The sequence below is a fragment of the Mirounga angustirostris genome, unplaced genomic scaffold (assembly GCF_029215605.1).
Source record: "Mirounga angustirostris isolate CCGP_5_RB_7025 unplaced genomic scaffold, mMirAng1.0.hap1 SCAF_8, whole genome shotgun sequence".
NCBI lineage: Eukaryota > Metazoa > Chordata > Mammalia > Carnivora > Phocidae > Mirounga > Mirounga angustirostris.
In genome coordinates, this window is record NW_026991716.1 from 129,579,719 (window position 1) to 129,597,121 (window position 17,403).

At 46.2% G+C, this 17,403-nt stretch overlaps 1 protein-coding gene across 2 annotated transcripts in view; it reads left to right on the forward strand.

Annotated features, from left to right (window-relative positions):
- Positions 1 to 3,968: 3,968 nt before the first annotated feature.
- PPP1R14C (protein phosphatase 1 regulatory inhibitor subunit 14C) overlaps positions 3,969 to 17,403 on the forward strand; it is an 81,937-nt gene continuing 68,502 nt past the window's right edge. The window contains exon 1 of one of the 2 annotated variants that reach the window (XR_010413804.1): positions 3,969 to 4,880. Coding sequence is in view for 1 of the 2 variants with exons in the window: in XM_045865741.3 (XP_045721697.1) it covers positions 4,560 to 4,880 (321 nt within the window). In the remaining variant the exon portion in view is untranslated. The remainder of the gene's footprint in view (positions 4,881 to 17,403) is intronic. The other variant, XM_045865741.3, reaches the window with a different exon arrangement.

The following is a 17,403-nucleotide window of genomic DNA, read 5'->3' on the forward strand; positions in this document are numbered from 1 at the left end:
AGTAAATATAGGGGTTGGTATGATCTACGGTTTCAGGTGAGAATGTATCCCCTGTGGAGAAGGGGGGACTGCTGTATCTTCTTCTCTAATGAACTGATACAGGCATTCGTCTGTGTACTTTAACTCTACACATATGTGCATAGTGCATTGGCACTAAATGTGGTATTCCTGCAGACCTGAAGCTTGGCCCAGAAACCTGCTCTAGCTCATGATTTGGGGAGTTGGTGGCAGGTAGATGGCAAGTTGTCAAAATGGAAGCTTTAGCAGGAGACAAAATCCCCTGGAAAGAGTGTGAAAGAGCAAAGAGAAGAGGGCAGAATCTGGGGAACCATTTACCTTTAAGGCAAGGATACTGGAAAAGGAGCTCAGAAGACCTGGACAAAGAGGTGGGAGGGAAACCAGGAGGGTGTTGGCATGGGAGCCAAGAGAGGAGAGAGTCCGAAAAGCAAGGAGAGGTTCAAGATTGTCAAATGTGGCAAGAGGTCAAGTGAGGTAAGACCTGGAAGGCTCACACTGAATTGAGCAACATGGAGCTCCCTGGTGACGTTGGTTGGTGCCTTCAGCCCAGTGGTGGCCGCTCTACTGTGGGGGGAACTGAATGGTGACCAGGGAAGACAGACATGGGGCGGGGGGTGGGGATGGGCAGCTCTTCCAAAATGTTTGGCAATGAAATGGGGAGGGCAAGAAGCTGCTGGCCAGACGGGGGATAACGGGTTCCTCCAGAGACAAATTGTGTTTTTCTAGTGTTACAGAAAGACAAAATCTTCACAAGCTAGGCTTATAGGAAGGTGCGGGACATTTAGCCTCTGTTAGAAGGGATGAGGTGAAACTATGGATTCCCACCGCCTACCCCCATCCTCTCTGAACAGACGAGTAAGAATTTCTGGCAATTGTGAAGACAAAATTTTAGAATGGTGACAATGACCGCTGATGTTCTGGTTATTTATATGAGTAATGGCTAAGTTTATTTGGGGATTATGATTCCAAATTGTAATGCACAATGCAATCAAAATCCCAGTTAGGAGGAGGAAAAGAAAAAGAGGATGAAATGGTAGCCAAAAGAAAAATGACATTGATAGGTTATCAATATTAGTGCTATCACTGCTTAAGGAATAATGAACTAATGGACTGTATTCTGAAAACAGAAAATGCCGTGGGTAACTGATAGAATCCAATGGGACAGATCAAATTTCGTCTACTTTCATGATGAAAACCAGACTTGAAATTACTTTTGATTTGTCTCTTGGCTTTACCACATGTTTGAGGGAATTTGGATGTAGGCACCTTATCACTGACATTTACTAGTCAAGATAAGAATTTTCTGTTCAGGTTTGTGGGCCGTGGGGACTGCCATTATCACAGCCTCCAGGTGGATTACCAGGTGTTGCATAATTATTGCGACATCTAGTCTGTAAGGAGTAAGGAAATTTGCATCTGAGTATAAATATTTGTATTTAATCTTTGTTTCCCTGGGGGGGGTGAAGAAAGCTGGGATAAAGTCACCTTATTTAACAAACGTTGGGCATAGAGAGAGTTTTCAGAGATGAAGGAACTATATATAATTCCTAAAATAAACTTTCTCCAAACCAGAGAGCAATTTAAGAAAATGCAAAGCTATGAAGAAAGGATATTGGCGAATCTTCCTTAGGTTGCTTTCAGAGCAGTGAGTAATTGCCTTAAGGTAAAAGCTCATCTCTTGTGTTCTAGAAAATTCTCAGACCATTCAAGTCACTAAAAACCATTCATTGTTTTTGATTAAGCAGCATGTGAAGAATCTTGTCTAAATGGGTTAGAAATGAAAGTGTTTGCCTTGAACAAAAACGTATAGTCTTGAAGATGAGAAATATTGCTGGTTTTGCTCAATTTAGTCATCTATGTAAAGGGTCTCTGGCGTGAGAATAAACCCCTTATTCCCAAATATTTTGAAACATGGAATTAAGTGTGTGTGTGTCTGTGTGTGTCTGTGTGGTGGGGAGTTCCCTTCAAGTGTACATCATGTCCTGGGTGGAGCAAATGGATTTACAGGAAGAGGAACTTTCATGTTAGTTCAACTCCTAATTGTAAGTCAAGGTGACTCATTTGGGCAACGAAGGTCAAGGTATGTGAGGAAAGAGACGGACTCCTCACTGGCTATTTTTTCATAAGTGAAGATGCTTAAAACCCTAAGTTTCTTCTTGAATGTCTCTTATTACCTGTCATTTTTGAAGTTGTAAGTGAAAGCTGAGTTTTAAGTACAAAGGAAAAAAGGATCCTACACAGTGAAAAAAAAATTGACACAAGAATTTCTCAGAAAGAACTTAGTGAATTTTTATAAACTCTTTGAAGTTGTTCTTGAATGACTGAATTCATTGTCCAAAGACTCAAAGGAGTTGGAATTGGTTGGAATTTTCCACTCTTTGCCATACTCCTGGATCAGAGGCACAATTTTTCAAAATATTGGTAGAGCCAGGTCCTAGTGCCAGAATGAGGGAGACATTTTATGTAGTTTCTCCTTCATTAACTATAATTTTAGCTGTTTTTGTTTTGACTGAAATTCTCCTGTTTGGTTCAGTTGGTTAAAGCTGGGGCTAGCTAACTTGGACCAGTGCCAGATATCTGGAGACAGGCAAGCTTATTCTGTCATTGATCACCGCCTCTTTCCATCCTCTTCCTCCTGGCCAACAGAGGTACTCACCCTCTTGGCTACGTGTTCAGGGTTTAGAACACCCTCTGATGCCCCAGGCAGTTTGAGGGTGGCGGTGATGTGGAAAACAGTCATCAATCTCTAGGGGCCAATCATGGTAGTTCTATGTCCTTTGTGAAAAGTTGGGTGGGGAACCTACCTTGAGGACAGTTGGCCTCTTCCATGGGGTAGAGAGGTTTCAGCCTTGACCCCCTCTAATTGTGATGACTCCAGCCATCCCATTTCACACAATCCCCCACTAGATTCTTTACTTTCACTCTTCAGGGCTTGCCCTGATGATGAGCTTCAGATATGGAACTCCTTGGGAAAATCCCTTCTCAGGCTCTTGGTGAAAACCTCAAAGGGACGGAACAAAGCTGATCATAAATCTGGGTAGAGCAGACCTGCACACTGGTTGATTGCAGAGCTGGAAAAGCCAGGGAGAAAGTTGTTGGTTACTTCTTTTATTTCCCTTTACAGCTGTTGGTCTAAAACCCCACACAGGGATACCTTAGAAAATGTTCAGAAGAAATCAACTTTATCTACTTTCCTTCTGAGAAACTTTTTTGAGTAGCTGCTGGTAAACCTCACCAGCTTTTTCAAGAAGTTCACAAAAGCCACTTAATGTGTTGAAGCATCTTTGTGGTTTCTTTCGGTTGCCTGAACAGAAATGTAATGTTAGGTACAAGAGACGTATAGTAGCGTCTCCCTATAATTTTACACACATCCACATGCAGTTCTCTGTTTATAATTTCCCTCCCCATCTCTTTGCCCTAAACCTTTATAATAAGCTCATTCATTTGTAACTCTACTTGGCTGCCTGATGTTTGTAGAGTAGAATTAGTGCAATTGCTTTCCCCAGTAAAAAGAGGTAGCTTGGCAGTGGTATTGAGAGGGAGGAAAGCTGACTAGCCAGGGAATGCAATACTAGAAATGTAAGCCCAGTAAACAGCACTGACTCCTTTAGAGAAATGTTTGCTGTCTGGGTGTCCCCAGCCTTTTAGCCCAGCGATGGATCAAGCCTGCAGCCCTTTAGATACAAAGATAACATGAATGCTCTGCCTGCGAATAAACAGACACTTTGTAAGGAGAGAAAACTGGTCTGAAGAGAATTTCTCAGGCGCTTTGATTGTCTGATGGCACAAACATCGCCTCGTCAATTTTTCTCACAATCTAAGAGAGGAAGTGGCATGAATAGGAATGTGTTTGGAGCTGGAGGGTGGGGACAGGAGGGAGAGAGACGCTTCCCCGCCATCCGAAGAGGCGGGAGGGCAAAGAAAACCTTCAAGAGGAACCTGCGACGCGGTCCCGCCCCGCGTCCCTCTCCGGGCGGTCCCCTGCCCCCCGGGGCAGCGCCGGGCAGCGGAGGGGGGGGCGCCCAGGCCGCTGGAGGCGGCGGGTTTCGTGCGCCTGGGCACTGCTGGGGGCGAAAGGCGCAATCCCGCGGCTCCGGGAGGGGAGGCCACGGTCACCCGCGCGGAGGACCGTCTCTGGCGCCAGACCCAAGCCGGTCCTCTCCGGTGTCTACGCACAGGCGGCCGCGCGTGCCCACGCGCACACATTCCCGCCTCCGCGCGCAAGTCCCACGCCCCGGGCCCCGGGCCCGCGAGGCGCCAGACCCGCCTCCCCGGCAGGACCTAGAGGGTCCTCGGCGGCGTCTTTAAGGCCGCCGTCCCCGCCCCTCCCTCCTCCCGCCCTCCCCCGCCCGTCCTCCTCCGTGTCGCCGAGGCTCCTCCCGACCTCCCCACGAGCCGGGCTGCCGGGCGTGCGCGGCGCGCGGAGCAGGTGCGGCCGAGCCCCTCGCATGCCGCTGCCGGGCCGGAGGTGCTAGCGGCGCCCGGCGCGCTCCGCCCGCCCCTCCTCCGGGCCGCACTCGGGCTCTGGCGCGCGCGGGGACATGTCGGTGGCGACGGGCAGCAGCGAGGCGGCCGGTGGGGCCGGCGGCGGCGGCGCGCGGGTGTTCTTCCAGAGTCCCCGGGGCGGCGCCGGCGGCAGCCCGGGCTCGAGCAGCGGCTCAGGCTCCTCCCGGGAGGACTCGGCGCCCGTGGCCACGGCGGCCGCGGCGGCCGCGGCGGGGCAGGTTCAGCAGCAGCAGCAGCAGCAGCGGCGCCACCAGCAGGGAAAAGTGACAGTGAAATACGATCGCAAGGAGCTTCGGAAGCGGCTGGTGCTGGAGGAGTGGATCGTGGAGCAGCTGGGCCAGCTGTACGGCTGCGAGGTACCTGAGCGCGGGCCCGGGAGGGTCGGGGGCCTCCCTCGGCCCACTGTGCCCACACCGGAATTCTCCAGGGCTCCAGCTCTCGGGGGCGCACCGCCCTGTCTCCTGGGGACCCAGCGCTGGGAGCGAGGCGCAGGGCGTTCTCTCTCCGGGGTGCCCTCTGGCGCCGGGGCGCCACAGTTGGGACGCCCCTGCCTGGGTCCAGATGCCGGGTGCGCGCAGAGCTGCGGGCCCCCTTGTTGGCAGTGGGGAGCGTTGGGTTTTGCTAAGCACCTTGCTTTTCTCGGAGCCCGGGGCGCCTCGAGGCTCCAGCTGCAGCTACCCTCAGAAGGGCTCACCCCAGCTGCGCCTAACCCAACAAGAACAGTACTCACTGCTGAGATCCTGGCAATCCCGATTTCGGTGGAGGGGGAGCAGGGAAGGGACCTGAAAGCTGCTTAACGGAGAGGAGAGGTTCTGGGGATCCCAGAGGACCCCTCGGTTCCTGAAATTCTACAGCAAAATCATGAGATGAACGCTTTCCCTTTTGCAGCGAGCCCCGACGCGCGTCCCCATAATTCATCCTTGCATTTACCCAAGCTTTACACGTTGGGCTTTGTTGAAGCAGTTTTTTCCCCCCCTGGTCGAGCTCGGTTACTCCTGTTGATGGGCGCAGGGTGAGAGCCTTTGGCAACCTGGAAGGGTGCCTGGGTGAAAGGACGGTAGCTCTGCGGGTGGTGTGCGGGATGCCCGGAATCCGCCAGCTTCCCCTCCGCGGCGACCCCTGTGACTTCCCACGGTTCAGGGGCCAAGGTTCATACACAAGTCCGACGGACGCGTAGATGCTTGATGTTAGGAGAAATATTTGGAATAAACTGTAACAAACGTCTGCTAGAAAAATGACTGAAGCCAAAATGATTCCCCATGAGAGTCTTTAATAACAGCGATTCTGAATGAAGTATTGTACTTCTCTTAAGGGCGTGGAGTTTGGGAAGGGTGGGAGAATGGAGGGGATTAATAATTAAGGATTCGGCTTCTAAGTTAAAGCAGGTTTGTGTCCATACAGCTGCTAGCGCTGTTCAGCAAAAATGAAAGCCAGATGAACTCATTGGCTTTTCTCCTGGTTTGGGGTATTCTGTTTTTCACACATTTTATGGCCTATTGTGAACACATCCTTTCCTTAACATTCTCAGGATAGGAGGCAACAGCATCCTCATTAGGGACTACTGATGAATGATTAGGATATAATGAAGCTTGACTATATGACTAATAGGCTTGTAAAAATATATTGTTTCCCCAGCCTGACTCTTACAAAAAGCCATTTTAATTGCATAAATAAAAACCGGCCAACATAGGAAGTGTTTCTGGGATTTCTTTCTTTCTTTTCTTTCTTTCTTTCTTTCTTTCTTTCTTTCTTTCTTTCTTTCTTTCTTTCTTTCTTTCTTTCTTTTTTTGTAGGAAGTTGGCAAAACTCTTTCAAGAAACACTGTATTTGATTTAGATGGGATTACTGTTGGGTGGATGGATGTGCTCAGTCTTGCCTCTGTAGAATCCAATTAATTTTCATTTATTTCATACTGACCTTTATACTCCATTTTGGATTTGGAGAAGATTTAATAGAAAAACTACTCTTGAAATTAAGAGTGCTTTAGCAGTGCTCCTTTTATGGGAGGCTAATTAGGTGTAGTTGGGGAAACTAGAGAGTTCTGGCCCCTTAGCAGGTTGGCAAATCAAAAAATTTAAACATTTTTCAGAATAATTGGGGAAAAATGGTGGATTGGATGTTCACCGTATTGAACATGTAGGTTAGATACATATTTTAAAGGGTAAACATCACCTTGAATCTTTTCCTGGTACATCTCTTCTCCTATTTTAGACCTTCTGGCATACAGCAAACTGGAGATTTGAGAGAGGGCTTTATGCTGCCAGCATGTCATTACAATGTGGCAAGTGTTTCTCTTTAAGTTGTTTGCTCTGTCATTTTAGGTTTAAGGAATATTGGTCATTGAGAAGGTTGTTGGCAGTTTGTATTTACCAAGCTGATGACCATCTTCCTTTAATGACAAAAAGCATGTGGACTCATAAATAGGCATATAAAGAATTGTTGTCTTCCATCTATTTCTCCACCGGTGGGGCTCTATTTTTAGCTTAGCTTCTCTGGTCTGTAGCCTTTCCTTGCTGATGTCTTCAAGTATGTCAGCCCCTGCTTTCTTAACCGAGAAGGACTAATTGCTCTGAATCTCATGAATATAGAAGGTGGGGAATGTTCCTTCTACACTTAAAATTGGTAATGTTGTCAAATTTTTACTGCATGCAATTGACACAGAAAGCGAATTTGCCAGACTTCAAACTGGCCGGGGGCCTGAGCTTTCTGCCAAATTGGGGGAGATGATGAACACATATTTAACTTCAGAAGAACTTACATCAGGCCAGTCAGCAGTTGGATGACTTGTCCTTTTCGGAATAGAAAATAGTGATCTTTTGGAGAGGCATAGAGCATGATATTTAAAATTAGGAGTGGGAAAGAAGAAATACACAGAATAACTTCCTGGCTGTGGTCTTGTCTTGAAGTTTGCAGTGGCCGGTCAATTTTGTATGGAGAATAACCTGAAGACAGCATCTGTGGAGTGCTTATTAGGTGCTGTTCTCGGCACTTTATATGGACTAATTGATTTAGTCTTTACAACAGCCCTATGAAGAGGGTGCTGTTGTCTGTTTTACAGATGAAGAAACTGAGACCCAGAGTAAGAGGCTTTCCCAAGCTCGAAGAGCTGGTGAAGGGCAGGGCCTGGGGATGGGAGTATGAACCGCGGCCGTGTGGCTCTGAGCCCACATGCTAATCACTGGGCCCTGCCTCTTAAGTTTGCAGGGGCCCATGCAAGAGAACAGATGGAGGCCCTCAGAGCATAGATCTAAATATTTAAAAATAATGCATTTGTAATGAGCATGATATAAAATTTATTCTGTCTACCTCCCTTGACAATGATATCTCCATAGTGGCCTGGAAGGCTAGGTTTGAATTTTGAATTCTCAGACTTCCCAGAGCTCACAGCTGGAATGCAGCTGGAGAATCCCCTGGCCTCGTGCCTGCTTTCTTTTCTTCCCACCCACAGTACAGTCTCACCTGGTGAAGAGCATTGTGTCCGCTCGCATACCCAATCTCTGTCTACTCTGTTTACCCTTCATCATACCTTCGGCTCAGACCAGTGGCAAAGGCCCCCTTGGGAGGACAGATCCGGGAGGAGCCTGTTCATGCGCTGGAAATGGCTTGGTATTGGATCAGGAAACTCTGGGGATCTGCAGCAGAGCCTAAAACCAGACAGAGGGACAGCGGTTCCAGGTAGGTGGGTCCAGTTGGTCCCAGGAGCTCTGCAGGAAGATGGGTGTGGGAGGATTAGGGCCCAGGACCATGGCCCTTCTTACCCAGTCTAAGGGCGGTATTACTGCCCACCACATCAAACAGCCGTTTGGATACAGAGATAAGTGTTTTTTATAAATTCTAAAATGCTTAGTTATGGTTATTTTCCATTTCATCTTCTTATACAGATAGTTAAATTTTCAGCGAAGGATTTGGTTATAATGGAACTGTTAGGATGGATCTGTATCCTCCTTTAAGAATTTCTGTTTTGAGACATTTTCGTATCTCATCCAGACCCAGACAGTTTTTAAGAGCGTTTGAAATCTGGCATCGAGTCTCCTTTGACAAGTATTGCAAGATGGCTTACTGGATAAGTCATATCATTTTTTCTCATCTTGCCTAGTATCAAGATAACATCTGTACTTTCAGTTTTGCAGTTGGATTTGTTTTGATGGTGACCCTAGGAAGAAATACCCTTTAGATTGCTGCCTGACACATGGACACATGGATATATGAAAGACACATGGATTCACAAAGCACCACTTAATATTACCATGTATGCTAGAGAAAAAAATGACAAGGGTAGTGTAAAATATGACTTTATTAATGTTTAAATACAATGTTCTATTTCCTTTTCCAGAATTGCTGGTTGTGACCCTCTAAATTGATTTCAGGGGGCCCTGGGTGGCTCAGTCAGTTAAGTGTCCGACTTTTGATTTTGGCTCAGGTCATGATCTCAGGGTTGTGAGAGTGAGCCCCACATCTGGCCCAGTGCAGACAGGGCGTGGAGCCTGCTTAAGATTCTCTCTCTCCCTCTCCCTCTGCCCCTCTTTTTCTCTCTTAAAAAATTAATTAATTAATTAAAAAATAAATAGATTCCATGACATTTTTGGACAGTAGCATGCAGTTTTAAAAATACTCCTCCAGCGGCACCTCAGTGGCTCAGTCAGTTATGCATTTGACTCTTTGATTTCAGTTCAGGTCATGATCTCAGGGTTGCGAGATCAAGCCCCGAGTTGGGCTCCACGCTCAGCGGGGAGTCTGTTTGAGACTCTCTCTCTCCCTCTGCCCTTCCCCCCTCTCTGCCTCTCTAGAATAAATAAATAAATCTTTAAAAATACTCCTCCAGAAAGGGAAAAGCCTAAACATATGTGATAGAATTACCTGGTGTTTATTAAATGATCTCTGTGCATCAGGTATGATTCGTGTAGTCCTAGTAACAATTTCTGATATTCTCATTTTGTCAGTATAGAAAGTGAGTCATGGAGATGCCAGAAAGTTGCCCCAGGGCCCACAGCTGAAATGTGGCGGTGCAGGGCCATGTCCAGGAATTGTGATGCACCCCCTTGCACCGACTGCTTCTCGAGGCAGGACAGCTCCAGGCACCTTCCGTGAACTTGTGTGTGTTGTGTACTCCCCAGAAGTGGCTGTTGGAGCCTCTGAGTTGGCTGATCATGCCTGTAGGGGGAAATCCCACCACCGGGGAGCTGTTCTTATACCTGGATCAAGCTTCTAGCTTTAAGTTCAGGTCCTTGTTTTGTATATAGATTCCCACTCTAACAACATCACATTTCCCTGTTTTGCTGCTTTCTTAGTACCTGAGCCAGAAGGTAGAAGCTATTGCTTAGAACTTGGTTTGTGGATCATTTGGTGAATCTCCATGTGTTTGGGTATTGGAGAATGAATAGGCTTTTTAAAAGAACTGCTTTTTTTTTTTTTTTTAAACCTCCATAAACTCAATCTGTAAAATATTAAGGAATAAATTAAACGTGTTAGAAGTCTACGAATAAAAGAATTCTCAATTGCCAAGGGAAGAAAAGTGCTTCACACGTTTCCCTTTGGAACAGTAGTTAGGGAAATTTGGGGTGGAGGCGGTGGTTAAGAGAGTAAGTGTTCCGTGGCTAGAAGAACCTGAAGTCACCTCGTGGCCCCAGCATTCAGTAGTCGTGAGAGCGTAGGCAATTTCCGTAACCTCTCTGAGCCTCACCTTCTGCTATATTTAAGGGGATCACCCTGGCCTCTTTGCAGGGTTGTCGTGAGGACCGGATGGGAAAGACGTGGAACGTAGCATCTGGAACACAGTAGGTACAGTCACTGTTGTACCTTGAACCACAACCAGCCACTAACTACTTCTGATTCTCTGTGATGTGGGCAGAGGACAGGAAGGAAGAGAAAACAAGGCATTTGCATCTATTCGGTGGTAGAATTTGGAGAAGATGAGTGGATACTTTGAGGTCAGGGATATCGGTATGTGTTTGAACTTGAACGTGGGCAAATCGTCTCTATATCATTCCCCTTTCTTCTAGAATCTTCCTTATTCTGGAAGTTCCTGTGCATTTTCATGTATGTATGGAGAAATTAGACTTCAATCTGCGTGAATTTTCTTTGTGTATGTCCTACTGTGGGAGAGCACAGTTCTTCAACCATTAGGCATTTATTTGAATGAATGAAAAAGAGCCAGTCATCAGAAGCCATATTTTAGCACTGAGTGAGTTGGTGGCATTTCTTTATTAGAGTCACAGCTAGGAAAAAAAAAACAAAACAGATTTATGGTTTTGTTACAGTAATCCATATCCCACTCTTGCATTATTACTGTTTTATTTCAGCATTGTTGAAAAGTACACTTACCTTCATTGGCTTATCTGCTCCAAACAGGTGTTTACAAATCGTGGTTGCAGTGCATTGATTTTTCAGCTTAGATCGAGAGAATTCTTTTGAGAATCTGATGTTCCCGGTGTCTCCTGCCCACCCTCTTTTCCTCTGCTTCTGCTGTGCCCCTGACATACTAGTTCTGCCTGCATTCTCGCCTTGGACTCATGCTTTTGCTTCCAGGGTCTTGTGCTTTTCTCCCAGCTCTGAAACGACCTGGCTGCACCTGGCTACACCTGGCTGCACCTTGCCTCATTGACAACTCTCCTCGGAGGAGTCTCTCTTTCCAGATGAGGGAAGAGCAAGGTCTGCATTGTTTTTTCCCATGTGGTGCGTGCACCTTGCGCACTATTTCATTTTGCGGTTTACTCCCTAGTCTTCCCAGGCCGTACTTGGCTATTTCATGGCTTGAATTTCAAACCGTCCTCCATCTTTTCAAGGCAAATCTTCCATGCTCTTTCCTTCCCTGCAGCCCAGTCCTCGGCCTCCTCCTGCGCCAGCCAGTGTGGCCACCCATCCGGGGGCCTCTTCCCTTCATCGTCCTCCTGCCTTGGATGGGTTGGCAGCCGGGCTCCCTGCTAGAAACAGCAACCATCACCGGCCACGAAAAACGCTTCCCTTCCCCAGTCCTGGATCCCCTCTGGTTGCCACTCTTACTATCTATTTTTCTGGATCTTTCTCCGGACACTGTTTATCCACCACAGCTGCCCTGAGGACCTTGCTGTTTCTCAATCCAGGGGGACTGTGTGAGGCTTTATTTGCCTTGGCCCTCCTGCCGCGTTAGACGCCCTTGGCCACTCCCCCGGGGAAGCCTTTGGCTTCTGAGGCAGCCCCTCCAGGTCTCCCACGCTTCTCTAGCTACTCTTCCAGCCCCCCTTCTGGGTTTTCTTTCTCTGCCCATCTCTTTGATCTGATGTTGCACAGGGTCTGTCTTTGGGCCCCTGCTCTGCCTTCTGTGTTGTTGGTTTTTTTTTTCCCCCGCTCTTGCACGCTCTTTCTGGGTGATACGAATATTCCCGTGGCTTCAGTTGCTGGCCATATGCTGACAACTCTTCAATCTGTATTTTTAGCCCAGATCTGTTTTCTGAGGACCAGACATATTCAGAGAGTTTTGAAATGGATAACTCCACTTAGATGCTCCATGGGAGCCTCGTGGGTAACTGGCCTGCAAATGGAGTTTACGTTCCTCTGCAGACCTCCTCCTCTTCCTCCCTTTCCTCGTGAGTGAATGGCATGTGCTGCAATCCATGGATGTCCCAGCCACAGATACTGCTGGCATCCTCTCTCTTGCTTCTGCCCTCCACATCACACCCGGCAGCCTCAGAGTCTTGTCGACACTCGCTCCTTACGGCTCTGCAACCCGGTGCCTTGACTTCTCGCTGCCACCGCATTCGTGCAACACCTAACATTTCTCACCGATTGATGCTTCCATCTCAGTTCTCTGCCCCGAGTCCTGGTATGGCCGCCAGCAGCAGCCCCCTGCTTGTCCGCTAATACAGCTCCCCGCGGAGGGCCAGGGGACTTGTACGTTTTGTCTCCCACAGTCAAACTTTACAATAACTTTAGGAGAGGGGGGGTGGTGATGTTCTCTTCATTTCTTCATTTTGTAGCAGAAGAAACCGAGACCAGAGAAGCTGTGACCTGTCCCCGTCTCAGGTCATGCTGACCCCAGAGGCACATAGCCGCAATGCTGCCCCACAGCTCAATTTACTGAGTTCCTACTGCATACCCCAACCTTGCAGTAACTCTGCAAGAAACTGAGGTGCGGGGAGCTTGAGCAACAGGCCCCGGTCAGAGGCCACGTCTCTCTCAATGGCAGAGTCAGGAGCAGACACGTGTCTCAGGTTCCTGGGCTGGGACCTCCCCCTCTGAGCCCTCCCCTCCAACTGCCCCTCACTGTGGTGATTCAAAGTGTTTTCTGAAGTCCAGGCTGGATCCTGTTATTTCCCACGGCCTTCCTGACAAAGCATGAGACCTTAGGCTGCAGCCAGGGCTCAGGGGCTTACCCTGCCCGCCTCTGTAGCATCATCTCTTGCCCCTGTCCCCCACCCCTGAATGCAGGGCAGACAGGACCCCTTCAAGCTTGCTTCTCTCTCTGCCAGACCATCTCTCCTTACCTCTCCTACCTTACTTGTCCACCTGTTTCCTGTTCTTCAGGCTCACCCTTGGGGTATCTCCTCTAGGAAGCTTCTCTGACACGTCCTCCCTGGCGGCCTGGCTGACAGGCCTCCGCTGGCTTGTGCTTACTCACCCCTTTCTTGGAACACGTCGTGTAATCCTGTCTTGCAGCTTCGTGAGGGCAGGGTCTTATGGCCCCTGCAGCCCCAGTGTCTCTCACACACCTGGGTGCCCTGAGGTGTCCAGCACCTGGCCGCCAAGGGAGTGTGACCGAAACTGGCCCTCCAGACCGTCTTCTGGAACTGTGCATTTCAGAAAGACAAACCCCAAATTAACTGCACTAATGTAATTTGGCTCTGCCTGGGTTATAAATCTACTTTTTCATTGTTGACTCAAAGTTTTGGTTCTCTCCCCTGCTTGTGAATTATATCTGTGCTGTCCTTTGAACCTGTGAACGGAAAGGAAGTGGCAAAGGAATAAAACACAGAGGTAGGGGGATGAGAGTCTTCCAAGGAAGTAATCACAGGTTACTGCCATTCTTCTCTCTAATTTTAATTTTTCAGTATGTACAAGAATCCTGTTTTATTTGCACAGTCATTGTTCATTTCTCTGAGAGTAGCTGTGCTTGCTGGGCAAAGAAGGGGTGAGTGCTTTTCCATCAGCAGATAAGATTCAGAGCAACGGGCTCACACAAGTCTTAATAGAACGGGAATGTGAGCCAAGATTCCTGCCTCTCCTTCAAAGTTTGGGTCAGTAAAGTCTAACCAGGTTTTTCTGAGTCAGGACTGGTGCTTGGGAAATCTGTTTGATGGTGTAAGACCTTAGAAAAAAGAAGAGACCAGAGTGCAGATTCGTCTCTAACACATGACTTTATGGTTGAGGAAAAAATGATCAGAGAAGGGCTTTTCCTTTTTTGAAGAATCCTTAGGGCAGGAAGTAACTTGGGAGTATTGATTCATTCATTCGTTCCAACAGATATTTGCAAAGATGCGGAAAGGGGAACAGGAAGCCTTCATCCTTGAAAATTGGGTAAGAGGAAAAGAACAAGAAAGGAACCTTTCTGTTACAAGAGAATGGAGGTGTCCATATGACTGAAAGCCCTTTGCGGGCAGAGACTATGTCCTGTTCCCAGTTGTCTTCGTGTATCCAGTACGTTTATTTACTGCATAGTGGTTCTGTGCTTCTCCCTTTACTCGAAGCCTGTTTTCAGGGAAGGATATGATAAATTCGTTCACTTTATAGTGTAAATGACTAAACACACTTTAATTATCTTTCATTTTAATAGGAAGTAAGGTTTTAAGTAAGAGAAAGTAATCTCTTACTGCCAGCCGAACTTCAGGAATCAATGAACCAGGACAGGATATCTTATTTGTGGGCTCCAGGTCCTTGTTGGCATCTGTGAAATCTATGGAATCAAAGCATGTCCATTGTTCCCAAGATGTTATGGGAAGGACCTTGGGCTGTTGCTTAATTAGCTCGATGACCTTGGCAAGTCATATTCATGATAGACTTCTGTTTTCAGGTTCTCTTTCCTTACCTGAAAAAATGGGGCTGGTCTAGGGTTTTTAAGCCCTACCTTTTAGGGCTTCTATGATAAAGGTGCCCTACATTGCAGAAAATGGGATTTATTAAAGAGAGGGTGATACTTAAAGCGGTTATTGAAGTGTCTTTCTCTCTTAAGGCAAACCTGAGACAAGCATTAGGCTAGTTCACCAAAGGATCATCCAATTGCAGAGCTAATTCCAGTAGCTAAAGTGAGAGTGTATCCATCCTTCCCTTGGCATGATCTCTTGTGTGACGTGGCTTGGATAGGAAGAATCAGATTGAGAAGCCTTTTAAAAACACCCTCTTTCCCTCCTCCAGCACTTCCTACTATTGACTTCTAAGTTAAATTTGAAATCTTGATGCTGCAGACATCATAGGTACCCTACCTGCCTTTTAAAGAAAAATTTAATTGGTTCACCTTTAAGAAGAGCTGGTGTATTTGACTTAAAAATTTTTAATGTGTAACTTATAATATTGTCTGCTGGGGGGCTTTTCCTGTTCCTATTATTTGTCCTTTACCTTGGCAACTCATAATTGACTAATAGTGGTATTTATTTTTAACTTGTGTTGAGATATAAAATGAGCATCTGAGAGGGAGAATAGTAGCAGCTTTAGGAAATAAAATTTTTAAAAGGTGAAGGGTACAAAGTAGCCTAAATAAGAGGCTGAATAAATCTGTATAAACAAATTCATTTTCACTGGGGAATGTCTTCCTAGAATGTCATTTTATAGTTCGTTTTAGAATGAGCATGACGTGATAGAAAAAATAAATTAAGATTTTTCATGGACACCTCTGGTCGGAAGTGGAAAGCAGTATTTTTTGCTCTTAATGATATTTGTTTATTTTGTATGATGATAGAATCCATAAAGCACCAACAGATAATCCCATTCAATTCACACAAAGACTCTGTGATAGAAGTAGTTACCTCATTTTCAAAAAAGATTTATTTATTTGAAAGAGAGAGAGAGAGCATGCATACGGAGGGGAGGGGCAGAGGGAGAGAACCTCAAGCAAACTCCCCTCCGAGTGCAGACTCAATTCTACAATCCTGAGATTATGACCTGAGCCAAAATCAAGAGTCAGACGCTTAACCGACTGAGCCACCCACGTGCCCCAGTAGCTACCTCATATTTAAAACAACAGAACTGAGGCTTAAGGGCACCTGGGTGGGCTCAGGTCATGATCTCAAGGTCCTGGGATCGAGCCCCGCCTCCACCCTCGTGCTCGGAGGGGAGTCTGTTTGTCCCTCTGCCCCTCCTCCCCCTTGTGCTCTCTCTCTCTCTTTCAAATAAATAAATTAAATCTTAAAAAAAAAATTAAAACAACAGAACTGAGGCTGAGAGAGGCTTAGTTCCATCCCTGAGTTTAAATTGCCAGCAGGAAAAAGAGGAAGACTCACACTTGGAAACAGTGACCATGTGGGTCACCTCCCTCACCCTGGTCATTTCCAACTATTCTAGAATGTTTGCCCCATACACCGGGCAAGGCTCCTCTGCTTAGTTATTTGATAGATTTTCAAATATGCTTCATCTTAGTTGAACAGTTTACAGGTTTCCATTCTATGTTTGCCATTTATAAGATGAACCATCAACAGGATTCAACGATTTCTTTAGAAAAATTCAAATCCATCAGTACTCAAGTATATATCCTAGGAAGTGTACTACTTATTTCTTGGATTGTCAAGTCTGCATGAACAGTTAATATTGGAGCCCTTACACTCTCTAGCTGTCCACATAGATGGAGTTTTGAGGTGAAAAGTTAGAAACTCACTTTAAATAAAACATTGGTTGCAGAGTGGGTATTTTATCCTACCTGTTTGAAAGCATCAGCTATTCCTGTCACATGATAGAAGTAAAGAAATGATGCTTCTAAATAATGTACAAATGCCTTAACAACTTCTTTTGCTTCTGCTAAAGGATATTTTTGTCCTGAGCTGCTTGTTGAATCATCTGTTAATATCTTTTATATTTTATATGTCAGTAGTACAACAGATGTAGATGCTCCGTTCATTTCTGCAAATGTTAAAAGAATCAAATCTGTTTCAAGCCAAATAGGTAAGGTGTTGAGATTTCAGATTGGTAAAGATGATTTTTCTGTTTAGTTCTTATGAGCCAATACTCAACATAACAATTCTAAGTAGTCAACTGGTTTTTCTTCTGTTGGTGATGGGGTGGGGCAGCTCTCTGACAAGTCAAGAGAAAATGAGTCATTGATTTGGTGCTAAAACATGATTATGCTTGCCATAATGAAAAGAGCTACAAATATTACAACTAAAAAAAAAATAACATGTACTATCTCTGGTAGACAAGTGCCTTTTGTTAAGCTAGAATATTCCATTTCTTCATCAAACCCCAGATGGTTCAAACTTCAGTAATCTTCTGCCAGAAGCAGTTTATATGGATGGATGTTTAAATGAAAACGTGTGTATTTAGGTAAATAGGACATCATTTAAACTAGCCTGAGACTTTAAAAGTGTTTAGCTGCCAGTCATTTCTCAAACCTCTAGGATATTCGCATGTTAAACTTCAGAGAGGGAGAGTGGGCTGCGTTTTATATGTGAAATATCCCAAGTTTGAGTTAACTCATTGCTCTAAAGAAGAAGAAAATGAGGAACTGGTCTGTTTATCATTGGCACCTTACTGTAAATTGCCTCGCATAAAGCAGTTTAAGACAGTGAAGGAGGGTGAAGAATGAGATACAGAGAATGTATAAAACATTTAGTGAAGTGTAGATTCTCAAGTCAGCCATTATGATGAAGCCACTGGCCCACCCCACCTCTGCAGGTGTGAGGCGGGGGGCTCTGAGCAGGTCTGGTGGGCGTGGTGTGGACCAGCCTTCTCAAGGAATTCAGGCTGTCTTTTTCCCTCTGGCCC